This window comes from Lactuca sativa, chromosome 6, assembly GCF_002870075.4.
Source record: "Lactuca sativa cultivar Salinas chromosome 6, Lsat_Salinas_v11, whole genome shotgun sequence".
Classification (NCBI taxonomy): domain Eukaryota; kingdom Viridiplantae; phylum Streptophyta; class Magnoliopsida; order Asterales; family Asteraceae; genus Lactuca; species Lactuca sativa.
This window is the reverse complement of record NC_056628.2, coordinates 205232954-205251638: the sequence shown is the minus strand read 5'-3', so window position 1 is coordinate 205251638 and position 18685 is coordinate 205232954. Positions and strand designations below refer to the sequence as shown.

The following is an 18685-nucleotide window of genomic DNA, read 5'->3' as shown; positions in this document are numbered from 1 at the left end:
CATATGCATCAGGGCAGTTGAATCCCCATGATACAAGGTATCCCACCCACGATTTGGAGTTAGGTACGGTGGTGTTCGCCCTCACGATTTGGCATCACTGCCTTTATGGTGTCTGATGTACCATATACACGGACCATAAGAGCCTAAAATACCTTATGGATCAGCCCAACCTGAATATGCGACAGAGGAGGTGGTTGGATGTAGTGAAAGACTATGACTGTGATATATTGTATCACCTTGGCAAGGCTAATGTGGTGGCCGATGCCCTTAGTCGTAGAGCAGTGAGTGCTCTGATCCGAGACATATGCATGAGGATGAAGGTGATAACTCCAGTCTTAGATACCATCCAAGAGGCCCAGGTGGTGGCCATGAAACCAGAGAACCCTAAGTGAGAGAGGGTGGTCGGGCAAATTTCTGAGTTTGATACAGATAGTCGGGGGATTATGACCTTCCATGGGCGGATATGGGTGCCATATATGGGTGGAGCGCGACGTATTTTGATGGAGGAGGCCCAAAGGTCGAGGTTCTCGATCCATCCGGGGGCCACCAAGATGTATTTGGACTTGAAGAGAGATTATTGGTAGCCCTGTATAAAGAGATATGTGGCATGGGTAGTTGAGAGATGCTTGACCTGCTGTCGGGTCAAGGTGGAGCACCAGCGTCCTCATGTCCTGTTGCAGCCTCTAGAGATTCCGCTGTGGAAGTGGGAACAGATTTCCATGGATTGGTGCTGATACTATGTGTGATTGTAGATCGATTGACGAAGAGTGCTCACTTTCTGGCTATCAGTGAGAACTTTTATGTAGAGAAATTCGCCAAGATCTACGTTCGAGAGGTGGTGGCGCGGCATGGGGTGCCAACATCGATAGTGTCAGATCGAGATGTGCGTTTTACTTTCAGGTTCCAGAAGAAATTTCATGAGGAGTTGGGTACCCGGTTGCACTTCAGTACCGCATATCACCCACATACAGACGGGCAGAGCGAGCGGATGATTTAGACGCTCGAGGAAATGCTACGTGCATGTGTTATGGACTTCGGTGGAAGTTGGGACACGTACTTGCCCTTGGCTGAGTTTTCATACAACAACAACCATCACTCCAGTATCAGTATGCCTCCCTTTGAGATTTTATACGGGAGGAGGTGCTGAACTCCCAGGGAGAGGTAGGGCAGAGAGTGATGGGGGCACTGAGATAGTGCTCAAGATGACAGAGCATATCCAACAGGTCGGACAGAGGTTACTGACGGCCCAGAGTTGCCAGAAGAGTTACGCAGACCGGCGACGTTCAGAGCTAGAGTTTCAAGTCAGAGATTATATCCTCCTGAAGGTATCCCCATGGAAAGGGGTGATCGGATTCAGGAAGCGGTGCAAGTTGGGCCCTAGATACATCGGTCTTTTCCGAGTGATCGTCTTAGTGGGTAAGGTAGCTTATCAGTTAGAGCTGCCTACATAGTTGAGCAAGATTCATAACACCTTCCATGTGTTCCAGATAAGGAAGTGTAGCCGATGACACAGGAGTGGCCCCTTTAGAGGACATTCAGATTGATGATCTCCTGAACTACATTAAGAAGACGATAGTGATCTTGGATATGAAGGTGAATGTCTTGAGAAATAGAGAGGTGCCCTTGGTTCAAGTTTAGTGGTAGCATCGTAGAGGTTTGGGATGTACTTGGGAGTCGGAGTCCGAGATGCGCGAGCAATACCCAGAGGTATTTCCAGAAGATGACTTCGAGGGCGAAGTATGATTCTTGTGGGGGAGAATTGTAACATCCCGAAACCATGTATATCTCAATATCCCTTGCTTTGTTGTAGTTGTCAAGTTTGGCCCTTAGTTGAGAAAAGGTGGTAGTTGAGTACGTAGGGCGTACACATGTGTACGCTTAGCGTACTCTTGTGCGTGATTTGGACGCGGAAGCCACCTAGTACATTAGGCATACCAGAGGGTATGTTGGACGTACTAGGATCAGAGGAAAAACCTTAATTGTAGGGTGTGTCCCTATATAAGGAACATGATGGCCTCATTTCTGGCCACCATTTCTAGTCTTCAACCCCCCTCAAAACCCTAATTTCTGTTTTCTTAGCTTGAGTGGTCATTTGAAGCTTTTGAGTGTTCTTTGTGGGATTCTTAGAGTGAAAAAGGAGCTTTGAAGAGAATAAAGTTGGAGTCCAAGATTTGGATCTGAGTTTTCTTGTAGTTGGTGCATCATTTGGAGGTATCAAGCTCAAAGCTTTCTCACTGTTTTGATTTGTGCATATTATGGTTCATTTTAGGGTTTATGTACCAAAGCTTAAAGCTTTATGAGTTTGTTGAACTCCAGAGCCTAATACATGTCCCTTTAAGTGTCTCTATTGGAGTGGACTCATAAAAATCGGATCTTGGACGTCAAGATCTCCCCATACATGATATATGAGAACTTTTATGAGTAAGGACTAAGAGTTTATGGGTTTTACACTTTCCTAGCCATGCAAAGGCTTAAACTCACAAGCTTTATGGAGTATTAGCCTTTAGTGAGTCCAGATGTGAGAGTATAGTTATGGTCTTAACGGATTAAGACCAAGAGAGTGGGAAAAGTGAGTATGGGACGTACGCTGAGCGTACTCCCAGATACGCGCAACGTAGCGTCAAAGTTTCCCAATGCATGCATGGAGAAGTAGTACGCCCAACGTAAAGGGATGTATGCCCAACGTATGCACTTGCTATTGACTTTTAGGGCTTGGTCAAACTGTGGACTTTAGAGGCCATGGAAGTGTAAAATAGTCTTTTATCCTTCTGAAAATTAGTAGTGGGTTTAGCCTAACATCTTTGAGGGTCGTTTATTAATTAGAGTCATTTACGATATATGTTAGACGGAGGCTAGACCGGTGGTTCGAGTACGAGACATAGTTGTTTTACTTATGAGGTGAGTCTTTTCACCATACTTACATGAGTGGTAATACTGAGTGACCAGAGGGTCTTATTTGAGTCATCGACCGAAGGATCCTTTGTGCTTATACTGAGTTATGTGATACTATGCATTTTGTCTTTGTGATATATGTTATCTTATTTTGTGCTTGAGTGAGTTAGGACCGGAGGGTCCAAACCGAGTCGTGAGACCGGAGGGCCTTCACTGAGATACAGGATTGGAGGGTCTAACCCGAGCTATGAGAGCAGAGGGTCTTCACTGAGACACATGACTGGAGGGTCCACACTAATCCGTGAGACCAGAGGGTCCTCACCAAGACGCATGACCGGAGGGTCCATGCTGAGCTATAACCATGAAAGACTTATTATTTGTGTATGTGGTATTTTGGGGAACTCACTAACTTCGTGCTTACCGTGTTGTGTGATATGTGTTTCAGGTACTTCTCAGGATCGCGTGAAGGATCCGGCTTGATTGTACACACATGTTCGAGATTATGTTTGAGGATTCTAGGATATTATCAGTTATTTTGTTGATTTGTGTTTTTGACAATTGATACATTGTGGTTTTGAGAAAATGTGATATTGAGTTTTTATGTGATTTAAAAATGAAAATTTACGGCGTTACAAAAAATGTACATGAGTGTAAAAAAATTATAATTTTTACCTAAAACTATTGTGTAACCCAATGCCATTTCATGATAAACACAAAAAGACCTTCTTGTAATTACAACAACATTTATTTAATGACACAAAGCTGTCTTCACCTATAATCATCATAAAAGACACGGTTACCCATTGCTAATAGAATGTAATATTAACAGCCTCGGAGAAATTTTAAGAAGTAGAAAATAGAAAGAAAAAATATATAGAAAGGTAAAATAGATATGTTACACGTTTATTGAAGTTGCCTCCCTTAGAACAACGTTAAGAGCTTGAATGGTCTCTTGTGGGTTATCATGTTGTCTATCACTTAGAAATTGTATTAAATGGTGCAAGTTTTTTCTGGAAACAAACTTGATGTTGACTTTGAACTCCTTTTCACGCCTACAATACACATTCCAACATTAAGATATGCTTATGGGTTTTGAGAAAGCAAGAATTAATAAACAAATATCGGGAAATATAAATTATACCCATTACTCTCGGTGAGTTTCACCACAAATTCTTTGGATTCAAATGGAAGAGGGACAGCAACAAATACACTCTTCTTTCCATTGTAAGCCAATAACATGTTTTCCATATAAGATTGCTTGTACAACTCACTGAAAAGCTTCAAGATCTCACGGCTTCTAGTCTTTGAAATAACCTCAGGTGTGATTGTCCCCTAAAACATTGCAATAACATAATAGAAAGTTCATTATAACCCACATACCCCATGTTTAAAATAACTACATTGTATTTCAAAACAGCAAATAAGGGAAAAAGAATATACAATAAAATGGCATACAATAAGTAACATATAAGACAACGACATTGCATTATGAAATGGGTTCATTCATTATTTGAGTAGCCCAAACTCCTCTCTCAGTTGATATTTGGATATTGGGATCGTTTAAACTCTTTATGATGAAATATTCTGCATCATGTAATTTAGTCCTTTTATTTACAATTGAGGTCCCCACTTATTCATTACTTCTTGTGACCCCTAAAATCGAAATCAAACAATCAAACCCTGTTGAAATGAATAAAAACATATGGGAAGCTTTAAAATAGCAAAATATAATATAGAAATTACCAAAACAATGTATTAACATTGGGGAAAAGTGTTACATTAACCTTAAATATTGCTTCTGATGATTAAGGAAGGGGGAATTGAAGTCATACCTCAACTACCCTTCTTGCTACTTCAAGTTTAAGCATCACTTCTTGTAGCTCTGGAATCAAAGATTTCATCGAACACATGGCATGCAAAACAAAATAAAATTCCAATTAATAAGAAAATCTTTGAATAGAACCAACAATACATTGAAAATTCAATAATGAACCGGTTGGTTGAACACACCGAAACCTTAGATTTTGTGTGCGATGGACGACATAGAGATTGACGTTAGTGGTAATGCAGTGGTGCCACTATAGAAATTATCAAATCTTACCTAAGAAGAAAGTAAGGAGGTCTATCGATTGTATTCATCGTCCTGAGGTTGTTGCTCTATCGATTGTAGTCGTCGTCTTGAGGAGTGTTCTGCAAACTCATCAATGGAGGCAATGAAGGAATTGGTAAAGTAAGGAGGTCATATGGCGGTGGAATAATCGGGAAGAAGTAACAGAAGAAAATTAATATGATAACACGTAGCAGCTAATTATCCCTACGTCAACACATGTAATCCACTATAGAAGATAAAAACAGATAAATAACAAAAAGCAAAGCAGAAAAGAAAAAAATAATTAAAATAATAAAACAACCAATCCCAACGAAGCGAAGTACTGTTCACAAAGGTACCTATATATATATATATATATATATATATATATATATATATATATATATATATATATATATATATATATAGCTAGGTTCAAATGTTTCTAACAACTATTGTATGCTCGTATGCACAAATCTGGACCAATGGATGAAATAGAATCAATGGTCATGATCTGAGGGTCTATGATATTACAATAGGGTAACGTGTACCATATAATCACACAAATTTCAGCATAAAGATATTTTAGTCAATTAACCTATATTAAAAAAGGAAATTTTCGTATTTTAAGGATAATTAATTCCCGTTTTTTTAAATATGAGTTTTTTAAAATAATTCGAATTTAATTTTAATATAACTTATAGTAATAATTGATTTTATTCTTTCATAATGAAAAAAAGTCAACCATAAACTAGTAAAGATATTTTCAATTTTATTCTTGCAGAATATGGTTACATTCAAGATTAAAACTAAAAATGATTAAAAAAGAAAAAAAAAACATTAAAATCTAACTAAAGCACTAATCTATAATGAAAGAATATTATTTTTAAGAAACACTTTATACATTGTAGCATAATACATTCTGGTATAATACACTCTCGTTCTCTGTGTTTTCTTCTTTCTCTACATCAATGTTAGCCTCTTCAAAACCTAAATTCACAAATAAAACATAATCAAGTTTCAAAAATTAAAAAATCCAGTGCATTCTAAGAGAATAAAAACTATAAATTCTGACAGAACGTAGTTAATACTATAAAGTTTGACAGAATATAGTACAAAATAAAAAACTATAAATTCTGACAGAATGTAGTAGAGACTATAAAGTCCGACAGAATGTAATAGAAAACAAAAACTATAAATTCTAATAGAATGTAGTAAATATTAATGAATAGTAATATATTCCGGTAGAGTGTAACCTCAAATTTCAATGAAAAAAGATGGGGTCTTATAGGCCTTTCATCGAACATTTAGAAAGCAGAAAAATTATGCAAAATAAATTCTGACAGAATATTGTAGGTATGAAACATATCAAAAATGGAAAAGGAAAGTCAATCTAATTATGAGGTTTTGTTCAATCTAATATTGTAGGCATGAAATACATCACGCAAGCCAATGAATATATAATCAACGATGGAGTAAATAATGAAAAACAAATCTTGTAGACATCCAGAAAACGAAAAAAATATTGCAAATCGGTTTATATGTAAATAAATGAAAACTAAAACTATTGCAAATCTAATTTTTAACACATCGAGTGCATAAGAATTGCAAATATATTATGTCTAGATTGTAAATAAAGTTTATATAGCTTTAAGTAAATCAGTTCAATTGCAAATAACAATTACCTAAAATCAAGTACGTAAATTGATTAAATAAAAAAATATAACAAGTTCAATAAAGGGAAATTTTACTTATTGATTAAAGAATGAGAATTATCCATGGTTCTGTGTCTGGTATCTTGATGAAGATAAACGGTGGCCTAGGGTTACAAAGAAAATAGAAGACGTGATGTGATGATATATAAGGGGATATTCAATTAAAAATCAAAACAAACCTGAAATTGGAATCTAAATAGGATACACAATTTCGTTGCTTTTTGGATGAGATTTTGATCGATTATGATTTGATTTAAAGGAACTATTTTGGTGTTGCAAAATGGATCAAGTATGCTCTGATGGAATCTTCAATTGGAGAGGGTGGCGCCAATGGTGAGGAATGAAAGAAAAGGGTGTTAGAGGTGGGGAAGGAAGTCGTAGATGATGATAAAGGGGTCGATGGGTGATTTTGTAGAGATCAAAAACTAATTTTCCTAATTTTTAGGATATTTAATGGTTTAAATATTTACAATAATTAAATGTAGCAAAGATTACTATTATACCCTTTTTATTATTTATTATTAAATTTATTTTTGCTTAATTCTGATTGGTTGTAAGAGGCACACAATATTTATTGGAAACATATGAACCTAACTTTTTTTTCTCTCTCTCTCTCTCTCTCTCTATATATATATATATATATATATATATATATATATATATATATATATATAGAGAGAGAGAGAGAGAGAGAGAGAGCGTTAGGTTCAGGTGTTTAAAGTAAGTATTGTGTTATTGTATTCATAAATGTGGGCCAATCAAAATTTAAAATAAAAATAAATAATTAAATAAATAAATAAGGGTAAATAGGTAATTTGATAATTAGTTTCCACAAATAATAACCTATAATTATGGTAAACATTGACTTAGCTACATAGGTTTTTTCCATCCCTTTTTAAAACCACAATGACGAATTAAAGGGGTGTTTTGGCTCGGTGACTCTTTGTGTTCGTTCTCCCATCGTCGGCAACCCCAAAAGCAACAACGACAGTGGCGGTCGACAGACAAAAAATCGCATGTAGTAAGGGATGGTCAATCGATCTTCGGAGGACTCCTCCTTGGTTCATCTGCTTCGTCACCAATGATCACAAATCAAGGGGGATAAGAATCGATCGACAGAAGACGGTAAGAGATTTCATCTTTTCTCTTTTCTCTTTTTTTTTGTTCCAGCAGTCTCTAGTTGTTCTTATTTGGGTTGATTTGAAAGAAACGGAGGTAGGAAGGGATGGTTGGAAGGTGGTTCGGTGGAGGGAGGGAAGAAGAACCGAAATCAGATGGGTGTTTGGATTAAGGCTATGAAATCAATGGGCAAGCGGAAGAAGAAACAAAGGGTTGTTGTTGGCTGTATAATCACATGTTTCTCTAATCTTCTTTCTTATTTTGATTGATTTACTATAAATCAATGAAGTTTAATCGATAGGTTTAGATAAGTTTTTGTGTTTGATTGGTTTTTTTCTTTTTTGTTCGACTAACATCCTATTTAATCGCATCTGTGAGTAAAACTGTCTTCTAGATTCCTGTGAGCTCTAACATCCTATTTCAAGGTTGTTCGCACACCAAATTAATATTTATTCTTATTTCTGTGCTGGTCCTACGTTTGAATTCATATAAGATGTCACGTGTTCTTCATCTTAATGAGATGCTTGGTTACTTCTCAGGATCTTGTGTGGCTGTTTGGCCATTGTTTGGTTTTCTTGTGTAAAATCAATGATAAAGATTAGGGATGTTATTCGGGTCAGAACCGAACCGAACCAACCCGACCCGAATAAACCGAAAACCGAATAAAGGTAATTGTATGAACCAAAAACCAAACCAAATAAGCAATACGGTTTCGGTTCGGTTCTGGTATTATTCGCTTCGGTTCGGTTCCGGCCCGAATAACCCAAATAACATGTACAAGATGATTAAGGAGTCGAATAACCCGAGTAACCCGAATATTTTGTATTACTTTTGTAGCTTATGATTTCATAACAAATCTTTTAAAGAAACAAATTAAACACTAAAAATTAAACATCCAAAACACCCAAAAATCTATCTATAAGTATACAACCCGAATAACTTCATCAATATGGAATGAAACAAGCAAAAGAACATATATGGTTGTTTTCATTAAATTCTCTTATTCAAGGTCAAAGTCCCCATTGCTTGGACTTATAGAAAAAAAAGTTAACTATTAACATAGCACATTCAAATTTCAATTGATAACATACATAATAACACATTTAAAGATTGAGTAGTAGATTAACATATCCAATTTTCAATGAGTAACATACATAATAACACATTGAAAGATTGAGTATTAGATTAAGATACAAATTCTTACTTGTGTTTCTTGATTTGGAACCCAATTTTCCATGAATTGAATGGAGTAGAAACTAGAAAACAAGATGAGGAGATGATTCACAGAAGTTTGAAGTACGGAAGTCGATCAAAAACTACTGCCGATCAAAGACTAATGTCACAAGGAGCAATTGTCGATCAAAAAAATTGTCGGAAGGAGCAATACGCAATCAGCAACTGTCGATCAAACAAAATTTTCGCAATCATCAATATGGAAGTAGTCGACTCAATTTGGTGTAATAGGATATTCGATTTGGTGTATTAAGTGGGTAACGATCTTCGATTTGGTTTTCATGGATTGATTGTGATGATCACAAAACCAAATACGTAAATTGTGCAAGGAAAAAAAACGACTCTTCATATTCGGTTCGGTTCTTTGGACCGAATAAGCCCTTATTCGGGTAACCCGGACTGAATAACCTGAAAACCAAATAAGCCTTATATAGATACCCGAAAACCGAATCGAATTGCTTATTCAGGTCAAATTCGGTTCGGTTCGGTTTGGGTTTTCGGGCCAAATTCTCATCCCTAATAAAGATGATGACTTGATGAGGGCATTTATGTCAAAATCAAAAAAATAATATTTTTTAATGGAGTCTGATGTATGATGATAAAAGAGGCAAATTTGGTCTAAAAGCTTGAACTCTATCCTAAAGTTATGGGTTCTGAACATGTCAATTGCTCTAAAAGGTATAGTTTGTTCTTGACCAGTTTTTTGGCTGCATTTTATGAGTTGATTCGTATTTCAATTTATGTTTTTTTCTGATTTAACACTTCATTTATGTGGACAGTGTAGGATCTTGACAAGGTTGAATTCTGAAAAGGTATAAAGTATGTTTATGTAGATGATTCAATGGATGATATTAGTGAGATTCCAATTCTATTGGAATGGAATCACGAATACCAATTATGTTGGAATGGAATCACGAATTCCAATTTTGTTGGAATCACAGAAGTTGATGCTTGAAGAACGGACCACAAAATTGAAACGGACCACATTATTCTTTTAGAATGTATTAGTAGTTGTTAGATTTTGATGTTTTCTTTCCCGTTTTGAAAGTTTTTTTAGTTTTATTCTTTAACAATAAATGTAATTCTTAACAATTGTTACCCGTATTCTATAAGAAATAATGTATTTTTTGTTTTTATTCTTCAATTGATTGTTCAAGAATTTGTTATTCTACAATAAGTTTTTAAATTCATGATCAAGAAATAGGTTCAATTTTTTTTTTATTATTTATGGTTCTAAGAATATTTTTATTTTTGAACATACTCATAAACATATTTTGTCAGAAGGTCCGAATTAAAAAGAATTATAATTCTTAAAATCGGTTTTTTAAAATTAATAGAATCTATGATCCCTTAAAAAATGCAATTTTCTTTTATTAAATCTATATTAATTTACTAAATTACCCTTGTAATTACTTAAGATGATATTTTCAATTATATTTAATTCAATAATATATATTAATCACTTTCTATAAATAAGTAAATTTGATTGGCCCACATTTATGCATACAATAAGATACTATAAACAAAATAACCTAAACTTATATATATATATATATATATATATATATATATATATATATACACACACACACACTAGCCGTCTACCCGCGCAAAGCGGCGGGCGGCGAATAATTTGATCTCTTTAGAGTTAAAACCATTTTGCGTTTACTTCGAGAAATGAATATTAAATGACATCTATTTTTCAAGAGCATTACCATACCATATTAAGGGGGTGTTTGGCTAATCTTTTTTAAAACAACTTATTAGGTTCCACATCACTATAAGTTAAAAAAGTGTTTGGATTAAAATAACTTATTCCGGTGGGGAACCTCTAATACGTCATTTTTTCATAAGTTACCCTACACTTACTTATTAACTTATAAACTAATAAACTAATAAGCAATAAGTTTTTTTTGCCAAACACCCCCTAAATGGTTATTACTTCCATTTATACATACCCAAACCACTTGTACTGTTTATCGTTCTCTTTTTTTTTTTTCGTTTTCCTTAATTCATTTATTAATTTAATGTCCTACTAAGTAAAATGCTAAAATATATAAATAATAGTTTATAAAAATAAACCTTTAGAATATCAGGTGTTGTGATTCAAAAGTCAATAAATAGGCCTTTGAGAAGGCCAAAATACTCAGGTGTCAACTTGTTCATTGTGATTTTAAACCAAGTTTGGTCACAAATTAAAACATTTTCAACGATGGTATCTAATTCAAGGATTCATATTGATTTAGGTTCTCGAAACCTTAAAATATTGAACAAAATCTATATAGAACCTTATAATAAGGACAATAATCACCGTAATCCAGAAGTCCATGTGATGAAACTTCATAGTATAAGGACCAATGATGAAAAAGGTTTCATTTTTAGACTAAACAAGATGAAAAATATACAAACTACCTTAATCATGTCAAATCTTGTGTTTAACCGTTCTTTATTGCAAAAGTAAGATGCCAAAACATACAAACTAATGATAATACAATGCTCTAACTGGCCCTTTTGGTTGAGTTCTTTGAACCTGCAAAGCTAACACATTAAAGAAACATAGTAAAAACCTTTTTAAGAATAAACCTGATATAATAAAGCCTTCACCCAATATATTTATAAGATAAAAATACAAAAAGTAAAAAATGATGAAATCAATTACAAATAAGGATTAAAATAAAAATCTGTTAAGAAAGAGTCATCTGTAGGAGGGATATTTGAATCAACATGTATTTTCTTATGGTTTCAAATTTTGAATTATCCGAAATTTAGGGAAGGAGATAGAATTTGTTGAGAAATATAAGGATTCAAAACACAAGTTAAAAATTAATATTATTTTATTGATGACTACTTGTACTATTAGCTTAATGATTTGAACGTCTTAAAAAAATAATATTATTATATTCAATCTATTTTTAAAAATAGTAGGATTTCTTTTATAAGATAGTAAAGATATATGAGCTTAGTGAATATGTGGCTGTTATGTATCTAATATTAGGTATAGAACCATCAAAAACTACATAGTTTTAACAAAATGCAATCAAATCTCTCTACCATCTTTTTTGTATCCTATATAAGACTAGATGATAGGCTTAATACATATTTTTATGGAGTTTTAAATATTTAATTTTGCACCAAAACCATATATAAGATTACATTATCAACTATCTATAAGTCTTCATATCAAAATTTAATATAGAAAACTATAGTGGAAGATTGAAATTGTTCATTAAAAACTTATTATCCTAATTATCATAACACATCAAAAAGAACCATGCAAATATACATATGGTAGGTGTTAAAGAAAGTTATGAAGCCTACTAAAGGTCTAATATAAACAACACATTCAGAATGCATAGATATTGAGGATAAATTATGAAATCAAAAATAATATGAGTTCAAAAACAATAGGAAAAAACTAACAATGAAAAAAATTGAGTTTTTATAATCAAAATAAAGTATATATATATATATATATATATATATATATATATATATATATATATATATATATATATATATATATATATATATATATAAAATTCCATGTGTCAATCATTATATATGTTACATACCTTGATCTTAATACAAAGAAAGTTTCAATCATTATATATGTTACATGCCTTAATCTTAATACCAAGAAAAAGTTTCAATCATTATATATTTCTATGCATGGACGTTTTCTTCATGTAACTTTTTAAATTATAAATTTATTATATCTCTTGAGCTTTTCTTATCCAAATACATTGGTATTTTATAGTCAACAAAATTATGCCTAATTAATACGAAGCGTTTTAGGTTTTTTTTTTTAATTATTATTTAAAATAAATTCATATGCAAGATAAAGTTAGGCCAAAAAATAATAATCATATAATAAGATTAAAATTAAGGTTAGGTTCATCCATTTTATCACCCTTTTCTTTCTCTTTTGAGATGCAATTTTGTTTGTTTTCACATTAAGTAGTGGTTATACTTATACATTCTTAATTCCTTTATCATAATAAAGACTCTGAAAGTAAAGAGATTAAATAAAAGAAAAAAAGAAAAAAAAAACTAAAGATTCTAAAGTTTGTTTACACATGATGTATCAACATTGTCCAATAAATACAAAAGTAAATATAAAAACTACGACATATGTCATATGTCCTGTTTATTCACAAGGACATTGCACTATGTGATATGCCCTCGAACCACAATAGAATGGTCTCCATCGACATGTCCTACAACCAGTTTTCTTTGGACACATACGTCCTTCAACTTGATCCTCTTCCCCACTTTTTTCATTTCCCCCCTCCAAATTACCCTTTTCTTGCAGCTTTCCTCCACCGTCCCCCACAACTCCGTCACCATATCGCCGGCGATCTCCCTTCTTTCTCAATTCCATCTTCAAGATCAACAACTCCTTAAGACTAAACCCTTTTCCTTGTTTTTCTCCATACGAACTAAAAAGATATCAACTCCAAGTAGTAGTTGTTGATGCCTTGATGAGATGAAAGCTCTGTCCTTTTCTGATTTCAGGTAAATTCGTACTTTTGAAGGGGTTTCCTAGCTGGGTTTTTTTTTTAATTGTGGCATGTGGGTTGTCGTTTGGCTTCTTGGATGTGTTGATGTACTGTTTACGTGATATTTAGGTAGGTACGAAATGATCCTAACCAAGAGGATTTCGTTTCTTCGTAATAATCTAACAAAAGTTGCTCTGTTAGGATTCTTAGTTGATAAGTGCAGTTCAGGATTTGTTTGAAGGAAATTGAGAATCTTTTCTTGTGTTTGGTTGGAATTTCCCCCAAAAAAAAGATTCCTTCTTTATTTTACGATCAATTAAGCAGATCCAAAATCCGCTTCCATGAAGTTGATCTTAAGATCGTGAAATCCCCCCCCAAAAAAAAGAAGCCATCTATTTGGTTAGTTGTGAGCTGTGAGTTTTGATCAATGGAGGCTAGATTTGGGGGAAATCCTCATCATTACTATGGTCCTGTGGTTCCGGAATTGGAGGGTGTCGGAAAGAGAAGTATGGAATGGGATTTAAACGACTGGAAATGGGATGGCGATCTGTTCACTGCCACCCCATTAAACACAATTCCATCCGATTGCAGAAGCAGACAACTATTTCCTGTTACATCAGGTGGCTCTTCATCTTGCTCAGATGAAGGAAAAAGGGAGTTGGAAAAAAGGAGAAGAGTTGTGATTCTTGATGATGATGATGAAGTTGGAGGTCTTAACTTAAATCTTGGAGGCCAAGTGTACCCTATAACAGAGGACGATCTGGAAAGATGGGAAGGGAAGAGTGGCAAAAAGACTAAAGTAGCCCCGGCTTCATCGAATCGTGCAGTTTGTCAGGTGGATGATTGTCAAACCGATTTGACGGGTGCAAAAGATTATCATAGAAGACATAAAGTTTGTAATTTGCACTCCAAGGCCACCAAAGCATTGGTTGCAAATGTGTTGCAAAGATTTTGTCAGCAGTGCAGCAGGTCAGTTTCTTGTTTGTTAAAAACACTTTATTTTTTTATTTATTTATATATATATATATATATATATATATATATATATATATATATATATATATATATATATATAAAATTAATTCTGGGATAATGTGGACAGGTTTCATGCACTTGAGGAGTTTGATGAAGGAAAGAGAAGTTGTCGCAGGCGATTAGCAGGACATAACAGGCGAAGAAGAAAGACACATCCAGAAAACACAGTTAGTGGAGTGTCACTAAATGATGAAAGAAGTTGTAGTTATCTGCTTGTTAGTCTCTTGAGGATACTCTCTAATCTACAATGTAAGAAGTTTTTTTTTTTTTTTTTTTTTTTTTTTATCATGAATGATGTATTAGAATTTGAGCTGTTTATATATTTATAGTTGAAAATTTTGCAGCTAATACATCGGAGCAAAACAAAGATCAAGATTTGCTGAGTCATCTATTGAAAAACATCGCCAGTCTTGCTGGTAATGTGAACGAGAAAAACTCATCTGGAATGGATGCTGGAACATCTTTTGCAACGACCCCTGAAAAGGTGAAAACTTTTTATTGCCATTTAATTATCCGATGGAGATATGTATCTATCTAACTTATAGGAGGAGTCTCTGCAGCCTGTCAGACAAATTGAAAGTGTGAATCCTTCAATGGCTTGCCAGATCACATATCCTTCAAACAACAAAGCTCAAGCTCAAGCTCCCATTGAAGTTGAAGCTAATAATAATAATAATAATAATAATGGGATGGAGGGTAGAGTTGGAAAGATGAAATTGAACAACATTGATTTGAACATGGTTTATGATGAATCTCAAGATGGTATGGAGACAGCTGAAAACATAGACAAAAATATGCCTTTGTGGTTACGTGGACACCCTCACAAATCAAGTCCTCCACAGACAAGTGGCAACTCTGCTTCAACAGCAACACAGTCACCATCTAGTTCCAGTGGGGAACCACAGGTATAAAATTTTAATTGTTGCTTGCAAAAGACATGAATGCCCTCATCATCCATTAAGAGTTTTTTTTTTTCAGAGTCGTACAGACCGAATCGTATTCAAGCTATTTGGGAAAGATCCTAATGAGTTGCCTCTTGTTCTCAGGAACCAAGTACTCTTCTTTCCCTTTTGTAGACTTTGGGTTTTGGTTATTTTTAGATCAGATACACTAATTTTGTGTAAATTTCAGATTCTTGACTGGTTGTTACACAGTCCTACTGATATTGAAGGTTACATTCGGCCTGGATGTATCATATTATCAGTTTATCTTCGAATGGACAATTCCTCTTGGGATGAGGTAAAAATTTTCATCAAGACGCCTAAATCTTGTTTCAGTCTATTTACAAAAAAGTCTTGTTATGATGGATCCAAACAAACTTACGAGTGCTTTGTTATGATGCACTGCAGCTTTGCTATGATTTGAGCACCCATTTGAGGAAGCTTTTGGATGCATCAAATAATTCTTTCTGGAGAACGGGATGGGTTTATACTAGGGTTCTTGATCATGTTGCCTTTTCTTGCAATGGTCAGTTCTTGTCAATTGTCATGTTTTTAATTCTTTCTTCTTCTTTTCACTAAAAACTCATCCAAAATTTTCATGTGTTACAGGTCAGATTGTTTTAAACACAGCTTTGCCAAATAAACGCCATAGAAACTCCAGCATATTGAGCATCACACCCATAGCAGTTTCTGCATCTGCCAACACTCAATTCTCTGTTAAAGGCTTCAACATATCATGGTCAACCTCAAGGTATCTTTCATGGTCAAATAAATGTCTTGATGACAAAAAAAAAAAGGGAAACTTTGGTAAGCAAGTAATTTAATGTCAAAATTCGTGCTGTAGGATGCTATGTGTGCTAGAAGGGAGTTACCTTGTTCAGACAAGCTGTTCAGACTTGTTAGATACAACAGATTCGTTGATGAAGCATGAAGACATCCAGTCCCTTAGCTTCTGTTGCTCTGTACCTAATATTTCTGGGAGAGGATTCATAGAGGTGAGGTTCTTTTGTTTCTAGTTAATTGAATCTTACTTTACTTTACTTAAATAACCTTTTGGATTGTGTGTGTATGTGTGTTTGATTAGATTGAAGATGATAGCCTCAGCAGCAGTTTCTTTCCATTCATAGTTGCAGAAGAAGATGTTTGTTCAGAAATCTGTACACTGGAGAGTGATATAGAAGACATGGGTGAAGAGAAGACAAGAAGAGGGGCATTGGAGTTTGTAAATGAGATGGGGTGGCTTCTTCATAGAAGTCAGTTAAAGCTGAGAATGGGTGATGGTTTCTCATTTAAAAGATTCAGGTGGCTGATAGAGTTTTCAGTGGACCATGATTGGTGTGCTGTGGTCAACAAACTGTTGACCATCATCTTGGGTGGGGAAGTGGTGGTGGCTCATGATGGCTCGGTTGAAGCTGCTTTAATGGAAGTTGGGTTGCTCCACCGAGCCGTGAGGCGAAACTCCAACCGCATGGTTCAGCTGCTCTTGAATCACCACCAACAAAATTTGTTTAAAGCAGATGCTGTGGGGCCCGGTGGATTGACTCCTCTTCATATTGCATCTGGTAAAGATGGTTCAGAGAGTGTTTTAGATGCATTAACAGATGATCCTCAAATGGTACTTTTCTTTTTTTTTTTTCCTCCACTTACAATGCCATAAAAATAATATGTGTTTTTTCTTGGATTTTCTTCTTCTTAAAGAAAGTTGTTAACTAACTTTTTATGAAATCTTTTGACCTCAGGGTTTTCTTGGATTTTCCTTGTTCTTGAAGGAACAAAGTTGCTAGTTTTTTTATGAAATATTTTGAGCTTAGGGATTTTCTTGGATTTCTCTTTGTTCTTGAAGAAAGCTGTTGAGCTTAATAAAATCTTGATTCTGGTTCAGGTGGGACTGAAAGCATGGAGGAACTCTAGGGATAGTAGTGGCTTGACACCTTATGATTATGCATCAATGAGAGGCCATTATAATTACATTCATCTGGTTCAAAGAAAGATGAACAAGAACAAGAACAAGAACAGATCAGAGAAGGGGGGGCATGTGGTTGTGGACATGCCTCCTCCGGTGGTGGCTGAGCCGCCCCATAAAGTCGCCGGATTTGAAACGGAGAAGGCTGTAGTGGTGGTGGTACAGAAATCGTGCAGCCGGTGTGAGCGGAAACTGTCATATTATGGTGGCGGGCGGTCTTCACTGGCGATATATAAGCCGGCAATGCTGTCAATGGTGGCAATAGCTGCAGTGTGTGTGTGTGTGGCTTTGCTGTTCAAGAGTTCACCTCAGGTTATGTATGTCTTCCAGCCCTTCATTTGGGAGAGACTCAAGTATGGAGCAAGCTAAAGCTAATACAACTCTAGGATTTCAATTTTTTTTCTTCTTCTTTTGGATATAATTTTATTAACGAAGATATGGTTATGATCCTTTATATATATATATATATATAATATATTCTGACTGGAAAATTTATGTGTAATGTGTATATGTCTGGATTGATGTTATTCCATCCAAATACAAGCTTTTCTTCCATAGGTGATTTTGGGTTATACGATAACTTTTTATATTTGAGGTAGGGTCAATTTATATGTAACGTGTGTGCGTCACTTTTTATATTTATAGCATTTTTGTTTGTACTTCAGACTTGTTTACCAATTTCCCTGCATCCACTCATAAGGAAATCCCTCTCATAAATCTCAAAACATCATCATTACTTTGTATAATTACAAGTGTTTTAGATTTCTATTGGAACCAAGTCAAATCTCCATGACTCCCACCATATGACATCATCTTCATCTCGTAATATGTTAACCGTTGAAACAATCATGATGTGATATTAGAGAGCATGTTTATTGCAATAAAATTGAGTGGCTTATGAAATGCTAATATGAATTTGAAGCATTTGGAATGAATGAGATGTGTTGCATATATGATACTTGTATTACATTAGTAACTGAGCTCATGTTTTGTCGTTGATTTTTACGTGTTTTTGTTGCGTATAACAAATTTAAACATTTGAATATTTTTTCAAGAGAATTACATCTTTAAGAAATTAATTGTCATCGTACAATGAGTGAGCTGACAAACGGGCAACAAGCTGTGCCGCTAAGCCTTTTTGAATGGTAAAGCTAATTCTTTTAAAGACTACATCCAAAGATCTAGGGGATATAATATTA

The 18685-nt window shown here is 34.6% G+C and overlaps 1 protein-coding gene across 6 annotated transcripts; it reads left to right on the top strand.

The window, feature by feature from the left end:
• The first annotated feature begins 13197 nt into the window (after positions 1-13197).
• On the top strand, positions 13198-18043 carry LOC111914202 (squamosa promoter-binding-like protein 1). 6 transcript variants are annotated; one of them, XM_052764832.1, is made up of 11 exons: positions 13198-13563; positions 13749-14516; positions 14650-14831; positions 14912-15066; positions 15143-15487; positions 15561-15821; positions 15932-16049; positions 16133-16274; positions 16368-16518; positions 16608-17138; positions 17406-18043. In XM_052764832.1, exons 2-11 carry the CDS (start codon positions 13975-13977, stop codon positions 17853-17855), a joined length of 2877 nt encoding a protein of 958 aa, XP_052620792.1. In that variant the 5' UTR covers positions 13198-13563; positions 13749-13974; the 3' UTR covers positions 17856-18043. The 6 variants fall into 6 exon arrangements, with proteins under 6 accessions (XP_052620792.1, XP_052620791.1, XP_023765743.1 ...); XM_052764831.1 differs by having other exon boundaries at positions 13677-14516; XM_052764833.1 differs by having other exon boundaries at positions 13199-14516; positions 15561-15635; positions 15714-15821.
• Positions 18044-18685: the final 642 nt, after the last annotated feature.